Source organism: Ipomoea nil, unplaced genomic scaffold (genome assembly GCF_001879475.1).
Source record: "Ipomoea nil cultivar Tokyo-kokei standard unplaced genomic scaffold, Asagao_1.1 scaffold2792, whole genome shotgun sequence".
Taxonomy (NCBI): domain Eukaryota; kingdom Viridiplantae; phylum Streptophyta; class Magnoliopsida; order Solanales; family Convolvulaceae; genus Ipomoea; species Ipomoea nil.
The window spans coordinates 666,285-679,091 of record NW_017619220.1 but is presented as its reverse complement, the minus strand read 5'-3'; the positions used below and the strand labels follow the sequence as shown (position 1 = coordinate 679,091).

The 12,807-nt window shown below is 38.2% G+C and overlaps 1 protein-coding gene across 1 annotated transcript; it reads right to left on the bottom strand.

Moving 5' to 3' along the window:
- Positions 1-8,189: 8,189 nt before the first annotated feature.
- On the bottom strand, positions 8,190-9,384 carry LOC109157761 (uncharacterized mitochondrial protein AtMg00810-like). The gene is made up of 2 exons (XM_019305600.1): positions 8,650-9,384; positions 8,190-8,597 (listed from the first exon to the last, which is right to left on the bottom strand). Exons 1-2 carry the CDS (start codon positions 9,382-9,384, stop codon positions 8,190-8,192), a joined length of 1,143 nt encoding a protein of 380 aa, XP_019161145.1.
- Between the last annotated feature and the right edge of the window lie 3,423 nt (positions 9,385-12,807).

Sequence of the window (12,807 nt, the reverse complement as noted above, 5' to 3'; positions counted from 1 at the left end):
CGATATGCTTGGTTCGCGAATGGAGCACCGGATTTTGGGTTATGGCGATTGCACTTGTATTATCACATAAAATGCTAACATTTACGCACTTAATCCCATAGTCCAATAATTGTTGCTTCATCCACAAGATTTGTGCACAACAACTCCCAGCTGCAATATATTCGGCTTCGGCAGTGCTCGTAGCTATGGAGTTTTGCTTTTTGCTGAACCAAGAGACCAATCTTCCCCCTAAGAACTGGCATGTCCCTGAGGTACTTTTTCGGTCTATTTTACAACCTGCAAAATCTGCATCTGAATAACCAGTTAGTGTAAAATCTCATTCTTTGGGATACCATAATCCCACATTGATTGTTCCTTTGAGATATCGAATTATCTTCTTGGTTGCAATCAGATGACTTTCTTTGGGCTTTGATTGGAATCTTGCACATACGCCAACCGAGTAGGATATGTCCGGTCTGCTTGCGGTTAAGTATAGTAACGATCCAATCATCTCTCGATACATCGTTTGATCGACGTCTTTTCCTTCATCATCTTTATCCAATTTTTGAGATGTACTCATGGGAATTTTGACTGAGGATTTTCCATCTATGCCAAATTTTTTGATAAGATCTCTTGTGTATTTGGCTTGATTTATGAAAATTCCTTCTTCAAGTTGCTTGACTTGCAGTCCCAAAAAGTAATTTAATTCTCCCATCATACTCATCTCGAACCTGTTCTGCATGAGCTTAGAAAATTTCTCACATAAAGATTTATCAATACTTCCAAAGATAATATCATCAACGTAAATTTGTACTAATAAAATGTGATTATTTTCTTGAATTCTAAAGAGGGTTTTATCGACTAGACCTTTGGTGAATCCACAACTAATTAAGAACATTGACAAGGTGTCATACCAAGCTCGCGGAGCTTGTTTTAACCCATACAATGCCTTCTTTAATTTGTAGACTTGATCACCAACGTCTTTTACCTCAAAACTGGGTGGTTGTTCGACGTAAACTTCTTCTTCAAGTAAGCCATTAAGAAATGCGCTCTTTACGTCCATTTGATACACAACGAAATTCTTGTGTGCTGCATATGCTAGGAATATCCGGATTGCTTCGAGTCGTGCGACGGGGGCGAATGTCTCATCAAAATCAATACCTTCTTCTTGTGAATATCCCTTCGCGACTAATCTTGCTTTATTCCTAACAATGACACCGTCTTCGTTTGCTTTGTTCCTAAAGACCCATTTAGTGCCAATTACATTTTGGTGCGTTGGTCTTGGAACAAGTTTCCATACGTCGTTGCGCTTGAATTGATCTAATTCCTCTTGCATGGCATCTATCCAACTTGGATCGGCTAAAGCTTCATCAATTTCCTTTGGTTCTAGTTGAGATAGAAAACATGAGAACATTGCATCTTGTTGTTGATTCATAGTAGATGATCGCGTTTTCACTCCGTCACTTGGATTTCCAATGACTAAGTCATGGGTGTGACTTCTTAGCCATTTCCGATTTGGTTGGAAATTTGTTTGATTTTCAGAGTTTCCTTCTTGTTGTGATTCCACTTGTTGTGTATTATCGACGGATGCTTCTTCTGTTTCAACTACTGGAATTTCTTCTTGTTGAATTTCAGTTGGAGGCATGCGTGACATTTCGGGTATCTCATTTGATATTGCTTCAAATTGGTGAATACCCATATCACTTGATTCTTCTACTTCCCGCAACACATTGTCTTCGAACAAATTATTAGATTTAATTAAATCACAATTACCTTCACCATTTTTGCTAATTTTGTCGTGACTTTCATCGAACACAACGTGAATCGATTCTTCTACCACCATGGTTGATTTGTTGAATATTCTATATGCCTTGCTGGTGGATGAATATCCCAAGAATGTTCCTTCGTCCGCTCGCTCGTCAAAAGTCTTTAATTGAGACTTTCCATTAACAAGTACAAAACATTTACAACCAAATGTATGAAAATAGGTGAGATTGGGTTTTCTCCCTTTCCATAATTCATAAGGTGTTTTGTTATAAGACTTGTGGATTAGACTGCGATTTTGAGTATAGCACGCTGTATTGATTGCTTCGGCCCAAAACCTCTTTGGTAGTCCGGCAGCTGATATCATGACTCGTGCGGCTTCCTTGAGTGTTCGATTTCTTCTTTTGGCGACACCATTTTGTTGCGGCGTTTGTGCGACAGATAATTGATGTAAAATTCCTTGTGAATTGCAATAAGATTGAATCACTCTGTTCACGAACTCTGTTCCTCGATCGGTTCGTATTGTTGCAATCTTCATGTCTTTTTCGACTTGCAGTAGCTTCAATAGCTCTGGCAACTTTGATAAGACTTCATCCTTTTTCTTGATGAATATTGTCCATGTGTACCTGGAAAAATCATTAACAACAACAACAACCAAAGTATATTTCTTACCACTTATACTTACTGGGTCTACTAGACCAAATAAATCCATGTGCAGTAGACTTAAGGGTCTTAATGTTGACTCTTGAGCTTTGGCTTTGAATGATGCCTTGATTTGTTTTCCTTTCTCGCATGCATCACAAATTTGATTTTTCTTGAACACAATGTTGGGTAGTCCTTTGACTAGATTATTTCTTGCAAGCTTGTTGATGGTTTTGAAATTCAAATGATTTAGCCTTCTGTGCCATTCCCAACAAGCTTCATTCGAATTATTTGCCATCAAGCATACAGATTCCTTCGTTGTTCTCCAATCCACCACATACATGTTTTTCTTTCTTGATCCGGCGAGTACGACTTCATTCGTGGATTCGTCCTTGACTTGACATTTGCTTTTGTAAAATTCTACGAGATATCCTTTGTCGCAAAATTGACTTGTACTAAACAAGTTAAATTTTAATCCTTCGACATAAGATACGTCATCAAATCGTAGACCATTTTTCACAATTGCGCCGGTTCCTTTTGTCATTCCATATCGATCGTTTCCACCGAATACTACTTTTGGTCCTTCGATACTTTTGATCTCAACTAGACTGGCTTTATTGCCGATCATATGTCGAGAGCAACCGCTATCGAAATGCCAAACTTCCTGCAAGAAAGATTAATTATTTTTAGGTACCCATGCTTGATTGGGTCCTTTTGTGTTAGTAATTTTTGGCATCCAAATCCACCTAGATCCCACTGATCCAAGAGTAGGTGATTTGTAACCATTAAAGACTCTATAATCATAACGCACTTGCGAATAATGCTTTGGTGCGGGTTGGGAAGCAGATAGTTGCTTGATTCTATGAAAGAGAGCAAATCTGGACTTGGTCCATGGTTTGTCATCAAGCGATCAATCTTGTTCTGAGGGATATAACCTCCCAGCCCCAATTCTCGGAATTCTTCCCATATTCCTATGAGGTTTTGTTGCACTAGACTCGTTGGTTCTCTTTGGAGATGCAAATTTTTGCCTTTTAAAATTTTGTTACCTATCCGAGATATTAAATTTTTTATTCGGCCTTGCAACATTTTTATGGGCATTTATTTGTTTACCAACTCCTTGTCTCATTGTGCTATACTGACTTTTCACAAATTTTACCACTGGGACTTTATTAATAAAGTAGTAGTAGAATTAGTCAGTTTCACATGGGTTTGAGAACATAATGGATCGTAGCCTAGTCCGGCTTTATCTCCAGCGGGTTTCTGCATGTTTACCATTTTATCCATTATTTTGGATGAATTTGTAAATGATGCGATTACTTCCCGAAGGTTATGTTCTCGGACCTCTCTAGTTTTGCACTCTTCTTGAAGTTGAACATTTTCGGCTTTCAAATTACTCATTTCATTTAGAGCATTTAGCAATTTTTGTGACATTTCTTCCTTTTCAAGAATTAACATATTATTGCGCTCTTTGATTTGAGTATGAGTGGCCATGACTTTTTGACAATCTTCCATAAGACTTTGAAATGATTCTTGAGTCTGGAAAGAAGTGTCAACTGAACTAAAAGAACTAAAAGAGCTAGAAGATACCTCTTCGTCGATTTCACGCGCCATATAACATTCTTCATGTTCGGATGTCTTGCCCACTAGGCATAGTAGCGCCGTATCTTCTTGTGATGAATCACTCTCGTCACTAGATGATTCTTTGGATTCACTTGCTTCTAACGGATCGCTTATTAGTGCCTTCCGTTTGCCCTTTTTGAATTTCTTCTCTTTGGATTTGTATTCCACTTGTGGAGAAGTATTCGAATTTTTGTCCGCCTTGGGGTGTGGACATTCGGCCATAAAATGTCCAGGCTTTCTACAATTGTAACACACGTTTGTGTTATCTTCGACCGGTTCCCTTCTTGATCTTCTATTTTCTCGAAAGAAATTTCCTTGTGGTGATCCTTTGTTCTTTCGCATGAACTTCTTGAATTTCCTAACAAATAGAGAAAATTGTTCGTCAGATAAAAAATCATTATTTCCTACTGACCTTGATGTTGAGGGTTGTTCGGCTATCAATGCGGATGTTCGTTCATCACGTTCTTCTTCGACTCGTGTCTTCATTTCGAACTCATACGCCTTAAGATCACTAAAGAGTTTATCCGTAGATAATGTCCTTAGATCTCTATGATCGCGCATTGCGGTCACCTTCATATCCCAATTTGTAGGTAGTCCGCGTAACACTTTGAGCGATATTTCTTTCTGGGTAATGGTCTTTCCCATATCCGTGATCTCTCCAAGAATTTTGATTAATCGAGCTTCCATGTCGGTGATGCTTTCGTTCGGTAGCATTTTGAAATCTTTGAACCTCTTCATGGCAATGGTTAGTTTGTTGTCTTTTTCTTGTTCATCGCCTTCACCGATTCCGATAAGTGTATCCCATATTTCTTTTGCTGTGGTGCACTTTCGAATCTTTGGGAATATGGTGTCATCGACCGCTTTGAACAAAATATCTTTGGCAATGTTGTCCAAATTATTTCGCCCTCTATCTTCCTTTGTCCACTCCATTTTTGGCTTTGGAATATATCGTGGAGCATTTGGAGTTAGTGCGGCGGCAGTGTTAACTTCCTTAATTTGGATAGGACCATTTGCGATGACTTCCCACATTTCGTCATTTAAAGCAGATAAGTGCACCTGCATACGTATTTTCCAATCATCAAATTTATCAAGTGAGAAAAGCAAATTTTGAGCAAGAGCCATATCTCTCTTCATCTTGAAGATTTTGAGATCTATCTAGCAGTCAAAATTGACTCAAATAGACAACCGCTCTGATACCACTTGTTGGTCTCGAAAGGGTGGCGAGAAGTCTAGAGGGGGGGGGGGTGAATAGACTTCTCTAATTTTTCAAACTTTCTTCGAAAACTTACAAGGCAAATAACACTTTGGTAATTTCAACTCTAAGTAACAAGCATTAACAAGGTAAACAACTTAGAGCGTGCAGCGGAATAAGTAGCGGTAAAGTGTTATGCTTATAAGTGCGGTGCTAAAAAAGATATTCTAAACATGCAACACGTTAGAAACACTTTATATGGTTCAAGGATGATGAACGTAAAGTTTGGCTAGCATGCAAACGTGGAAACTATCAAACCCAGACAGATAAAGATATGCGATAAATCGTAATCGGGTTAGTTCGCAGTTAGAATAAGCATGCACAAAATATATGAGCAGTAAGTAAATAGAGAGAGAGAGAGATTTATAGTGGTTCAGAGGTGGTGTAATCCTCCTAGTCCACTCTTCTCCTTTCACTTCAAGGAGGAAATTCACTATTCTTCGATCACCCAGATACAATAGTGAATAAGTGTCCACCGACACTTCTCCGAGTGCTTCGCACAAAGCTACACTCCTCCAAAGTTTTTCGCAAGCTCCTCTTGTTACTCCGCCTTCCCGAGTACTTCGCACCAAACTGTACTCCTACACCACGAGAACTACGCACAAAGCTACGTCCTCACAGGGTTTTCACAAGCTCCTCTTGTTACTCTGCCCTTCACCACGAGTGCTACGCACAAAGCTACACTCAACCAGGGTTTTTCACTCTCTCTAGTTACTCCGCCCTCTTTCTACACTCAGTAGAGAATATTACAAAGAAATAAAATTTCTCTCTCACTCAGACTTTAATTTTATTCTATGAAGCTCTGTTTCCCCCTTTTCGGCTAATAAAAAAAATAGCTTGTATCTTTTGCTTGTATGTCTTAGCCGTTGTTCAAGTTGTTGAACTGCTTAATCACTTGGGGTTCTTATCTCTTAACTGCTCACTTGTCTTCAAGTCTGCTTGGACAATTTATAGCTAGTGAAAGCTATTTGCCCGTTGATCATCTTTCGATCTCGATCGTCCATTTTGAATTTTAGTTGATCAAAAGATATTGTCAACTTGATCTGAAATATTAGGTAGATGTCTTTTCTCCTTTTGTCAGATGATTTGAATAATTTGCCAGTTGCCGTGTCTTGAATTTTGTAGCCTCCAAAATTTGAATAAGTTCGGCGCGACAAGCTTGATATTTCTTGTCCTTCATAAATGCTCTGACATATCAAGTTGATCAAATAATTTATATGCTGATTCTTGCTTGAGTATAAAATAATTTCTCTGCGAATCAGCCTTTTTCGAGCGTCTCTGGTTCCACCGTAAAAACTTGATGTTCAGATGAAAATATATCAGATATTTTCTCCTTCACGATCCTTTGTAAAATAATAAGCTGGAACCTCTGTAAAAACTTCATAGTTGTTCATGGTGAGATGCTCTGTTTCGAATTTAAGCTTGGTCCACCATACTTGGTATGTTTTTCCATATGGTGCATGGCTTTTGTGAGACTTGTGCATTTTACTTAGTCTCCATATTCTTAGCTAGTCTCCAATACACTCAGGCTAGGCTAGTCTCTCATATGATTTGGTATACTTTGAGCTAGTCTCCCATACGGTTATACGGTCCAAGCTAGTCTCCCATACGGTTATACGGTCCAAGCGCTAGTCTCTCACGGTCAGAGCTAGTCTCCCATACGGTCCAAGCTAGTCTCCCAAGTTTAAAAATGCTTCACTTGAGATTCAAACTTAGGATCATTTGGCATAGCTCACACGCATTTCTTCCAACTCCTCTAGCATGGTTCGTGGTGACTTACCCGTAACATAATTGTGTTAAGCTATAATCCCGCTTAACTTCTTCAAATAAATCATGATCTTCCAGACTTGTACATGGGTTGCATGATATGGGTGCACCATACTCCGTAGACTCAAACTGACTCAATTAGAGTAAAAATGGGGACTACTTGATTTTTCAAAAATACATTCGGCTCATCAAAATTTACAATATATTCCTAACAATATCCGTTTATATTTTAACAATTTCGAAAACATTACCCACACGTGATAACTTATCAAACATACAGTGACATGACAGGTACTTTGACAAATATTATCAAAAAAAGAAAATATACATACTAACTACATCCTATATTTAATAAAATTAAACATTATTTATTCAAAAATGGTCAGGATGGTCGAGTGGTCTAAGGCACTAGACTTAAGTTTTGGTCCTCATAAGAGGGTGTGAGTTCAAATCCCACTTTTGACTATAACAAATGACATAAAACAATATTTGTATTATATTAGTGATATAATATAAGATTAGTGCTTAATAAAAATTAATGTAACAAACTCATTAATTGAATTTGAAATGAAAATACATACCAATCCCACATCTCACAAATTCAGTATTTACACAATATTCTTTTATTGTAAGAATTTCTTTAACATTATTGTATTCAATGAATCACTATAAAAAAAATGAAAATATATACTAGCTATGTCAACGTAAATAAAAACAATGTTGTTTTGTAATGTGTTCCACACACACGATCCACACAATAATTGCCAATGAATACTAAACAAGACAAGTAAAATGAGACAGAGGGACTAATATTACCATATGGGGGCATTTGGTTCACAAAATCTTGGATTACCCCATGTAATAGGACTACCTCCAGGAAGGTAATGTGAGATTCTAGCAATGTAAGATTACCTTAAGTGTTTGGTTTGGATTGTGAAATATAATATTATTGATGAAAAGTGAAGTGCATGCTAAGTTGAGTTAAGAAAGGAACTGGAACTGAAGTGTTTCATTACTGTTTTTTAGAAGGAAGAAGAATACAATTCAAAAGAGGAAGGAGACTTCCTTCTTATATGGTTTGATGGAGTCCACAGTAATAACAGAAAAGGGAATAAGGGTAAAAGACAATTTTTCCCTTTTATTATCTACATAAGCTAACACAATGTTACTTTGTCCCCCCCCCCCCCCCCCCTGCATAAGCTGGAGAATGAACATCTTGAAGTCCCAGCTTAGCATGGAAAGCATCAAAACTCAGCTTTGGTAATCCCTTAGTGAATCCATCTGCAACTTGTCTCTGTGAAGAAATAGGCAGAAGTTTAACCACTCCTTCACACACCTTTTGTTTGACTACATGACAATCAATCTCTATATGTTTAGTGAGCTCATGAAAGACATGATTCTCTCCAATTGCTATAGCAGATTGATTATCACAATACAGAACACTAGGACTGTCATAAATCACTTTCAAATCTGATAGCAAGTATAACAACCATTGGATTTCACAAACAGAAGAAGCTAGAGCCCTGTACTCAGCCTCAGATGAAGATATGGAAGTAATGGCTTGTTTCTTTGCCTTCCAAGAGATTAATGACTCACCTAGATAAACACAATACCTAGTGACAGACCTCTTTGTTTCTGCACAAGTGGCCCAATCTGAATCTGAAAAATCCAGCTTTTAGTTTAAAGTGAGACTTTGTAGAGTAAAACAACCCTTTTCCAGGAGAACCCTTGAGGTATCTCAACACTCTATGGGTTGCAACAAGATGTGAGTCCCTAGGCTTGTCAACAAATTGACTCAACTGTTGTGTAGCATATACAATGTCAGGTCTGGTACTGGTTAAGTAAAGAAGCTTTCCTACCAATCTTCTATATATTTCAGGTTTTTCAAGCAGTCTTCCCTCCATGTTTGTTAGTTTGTGCCTTGCAGTGATGGGTGTTTGTGCTGGTTTAGAGTCTATGAAGCCATTTTCCTTTAAAATCTCTAAGGTGTACTTCCTTTGACTGAGATTCAGACCATCTGAAGTTCTGAGAGCCTCTATCCCCAAAAAATAGCTCAAATGGCCAAGATCTTTGATTCTGAAAACTTTATCCAGAAACTGCTTCAAGTCATCAATCAATTTTGAGTTTGGACCTGCAACCAATATATCATCTACAAAAATGAGCAATGCAACAAAAGAGGTACTTGAACCCTTAGTAAACAAAGAGGGATCTTCCATAGACTGTTGGAAGCCATTGTCTATCAATGCCTTTGTTAGCTTGGCATTCCATTGCCTGCTGGCCTGTTTTAATCCATACAATGACCTAAGCAACCTGCTCACCATCTTTGGATTGTTGGTTTGAAAACCAGGAGGCAAAGTCATGTAAACTTCTTCTTCTAAATCTCCATGTACGAAAGCATTGTTGATATCTAACTGTTGAATGTCTCATCTCATTGCAACAGCTATAGCTAGAAATTTCCTAATAGTGGTCATCCTAGCCACAGGAGAGAAGGTCTCAACATAATCCACTCCCAACTGCTGAGTATATCCTTTAGCAACCAATCTAGCTTTATGTCTTTCAATTGACCCATCTGCTTTGTGCTTAACCTTATATACCCATCTACAGCCAATGGGAATCTTCCCTGGAGGCAACTCAGTTAAAGACCATGTCTTATTTTCAATCAAGGCATCTATCTCAGATTGCATAGCTTTTCTCCATGTATCATGTTTTACTGCTTCATTGTAGGACTGAGGTTCAAGAGCATAAAGGATAGAAGAAGCACAAAGTCTATCACTGTAAGTTAGGCCTTCATATGAAATAAAATTGTTTATGGGATATAGGGAAGTTCTAGCAGGTGTTTCATTCCTTGACATTGAATGGCAGTAATAATCATGCAGTTTAATGGGAATATTCCTTACTCTTTCTGACCTTCTATGTTGTATTTGATTGTCAGTTGTACCATCATTGCTTATTTCAGTACCTTTTTCTGCACTGTCAGCATTGCATGTTGTAATGTCATCAAAATTGGTGTTACTTTCTTCATCATTGTCAATGATATCATCATCAGCCCTCTCTATGACTGTAGGAGGTATATGCTTTGTGTTAACTGAGGAAGGGACCAATGAGGGATCAACCTCCTCAACTTCAGATAGGTCTGCATTTGTTTATGAGCTTTCTTTTCCTTCATGAAAAGGATATATGTGTTCATAGAATTGGACATCCCTGGATACAAACATATCTTGGTTAGCAATATCATATAGTAAATATCCTTTATTGGCAGGAACCCCTAGAAAAACACATTTTCTAGCCCTCGGTTGCATTTTATTCCTTCCTTGAGATATTATGGCAGCATAGCATAAGCAACCAAAGACCTTTAGATGATCATACTTTGCACTCTTACCAAACAGTATTTCAAAAGGGGTTTTTCCATTAATTATGGGAGTTGGTAGTCTATTGATAAGATAGCAAGCATGGAGAACACAATGCCCCCAAAACTTCATTGGAAGACCTGAGTGAAACCTGATGGCTCTAGCCACATTCAGGATATGTTGGTGCTTCCTTTCAGCAACTCTATTCTGCTGGGGTGTATAAGCACATGACTTTTGATGAACAATTCCTCTTTCAGTGCAAAAAGCCTCCATAAAAAACTCACTTCCATTATCTGTTCTCACAGCTTTAATATTTGTAGAGAATTGAGTAGAAACATAGTGATAAAAATTCTAAAATAGCATTCCAACTTCTGATTTATTTCTCATCAAATGCATCCATGTAAATCTACTACAATCATCAACAATTGTCAAAAAATAGTGCTCTCCTTTTAGAGAAGCAATTGCAAATGGACCCCAAACATCCATGTGAACTAGATCAAAACACCCATTAGCCCTAGAATTACTTATAGGAAAAATTGACCTCTTATGTTTGGCAAAGTGACAAGCATCACAGGCAAAATCACATGGTTTGGGAAATTGTCCATGTTTTATTCCATCTAGAAGGTGTACTTTGTTTATAGGACAGTGACCTAGCCTATTATGCCACAATTGTAATGACAGGCCATTACACTGAACATCAACATTCTCATCTGCACAGTGAACCTTTCTTCTGATTGGAGAATCAGTCATCAGGTATAGTCCATCCCTTTCTCTAGCAAAACCATACACTGTCCCATGGAGACCCATATTGCATGAATTAGCATCCATAATGAGTTTACATGGTGTCTCCTTTGTCAGTTTGCTAGCAGAGATGATGTTGAAAGTAAATGAAGGGATACACAACACCTTTTTTGGCAATATATCCTGATGCAACCTGATCTCACCTATATGACTGACACTTACAGTTTTCCCATTAGGCAATTTCACAAATACTGCATGCACTGGCTCACATTTCTCAAAGTACTCTAGGGAACATATGATATGATCTGTTGCCCCTAAGTGAACAATCCAAATACTAGGTGTAATAGCATTATTAATAAACAGATTAGAGATAAGACTACCTTCATTGGAATCATCAGATGTGCTATTGAAGGCAAGCTTCATCCCTGAGCTGTTCACTCTCACAGCAGAACTAGTTGAAGCTTGACCTCCCTGATTTTGGTTATGCATGAAAGTCAGCAGTCTTTGAAACTGAATAGCTGTCATGCCTATATCACCACATTGACTTATGGATGAGTTTGCAGATTGTTGCACATCTTGACTTTGTCTGTTTTTGGCTTTATAACCTGGTATCCATCCAAGAGGATATCCATGTTTTTTGTAACATTTTTCAATAGTATGCCCATTCATACCACAATAGGTGCACTTAGGCACATTCCTTCCTCCATCACTGCTAAATTTCTTCTTATTGTTTGTCTCTGTGGCTGCTACAAAACTCTGTTCATCTGAGACTTGACTCTGAATGTTCTGAATAGCATTAGATTGAACCAACTCATTGTTCCTCTGAATGATAGATCCATTAAGTTTCCTCTCAAGCTTCAAAGCCATATCGACCTTTTCCATATCTGGAATAGGGTCCATAACCAGCACACCTGACTTGATAGTTTCAAAATCATCATTAAGACCATTTAGGAACCTAATGACTTGGTCATCTGCTTTCTCTTTCTGCATTTTACTCAGAAGATTGCAAGTACATCTAGGAAAGCATTCGCATACCAATAGAGGTCTCATAGCATTCATTTTCTCACACAGTGCACTACATTTTGTAAAATATTCATTTACAAACAAGTTACCTTGTGTATTTCTGTAAATTTGATTATGCAATTCTACAATCCTATGAGGATCTGCTTGTGAATATCTCTTCTTAAGAGCTTTCCAGATGTCAGCAGCTACTTCATAGTACATTACAGTCTCCGCAATGCTCGAACTGAGGGATTTCAAAATCCACGAACATACAATGGTGTTGCACCTTCTCCACACGACATATCTCAGATCAATTTCACCTGGATTTGGAATTGATCCACTTGCAAAGACAAATTTGTTCTTAACTTCTAGGGCTATCTTCATAGATCTACTCCATGAAGCGTAATTGTGCTCAAACAAGGGAGGTGACACGAGAATCATATTCGGATTCTCGGTGATGTGTAAGTATAGCGGATCATCAAATTCATCACTCCGCTGGATTGAACCTTGACTAACTGGGATCTGATTTGCTGGATTTGATGTCTGTCCGGCTGAAGCTTCTCCTCCGGCTGCATTATTCCCGGTCACTGCGGCAGCGTAGCTATGGCGGTGGTCTGAGACCGTGATGGAAAGTGAAGTGCATGCTAAGTTGAGCTAAGAAAGGAACTGGAACTGAAGTGTTTCATTACTGTT

What these genes read in the sequence shown, in the direction of transcription:
- LOC109157761 (XM_019305600.1), bottom strand. Translation starts at nt 9,384, where the DNA reads ATGACTTTGCCTCCTGGTTTTCAAACCAACAATCCAAAGATGGTGAGC. An exon ending in ACTTGTGCAGAAACAAAGAG is followed by an intron (nt 8,598 to 8,649) that starts GTCTGTCACTAG and finishes ATCTCTTGGAAG; the next exon opens with GCAAAGAAACAAGCCATTAC.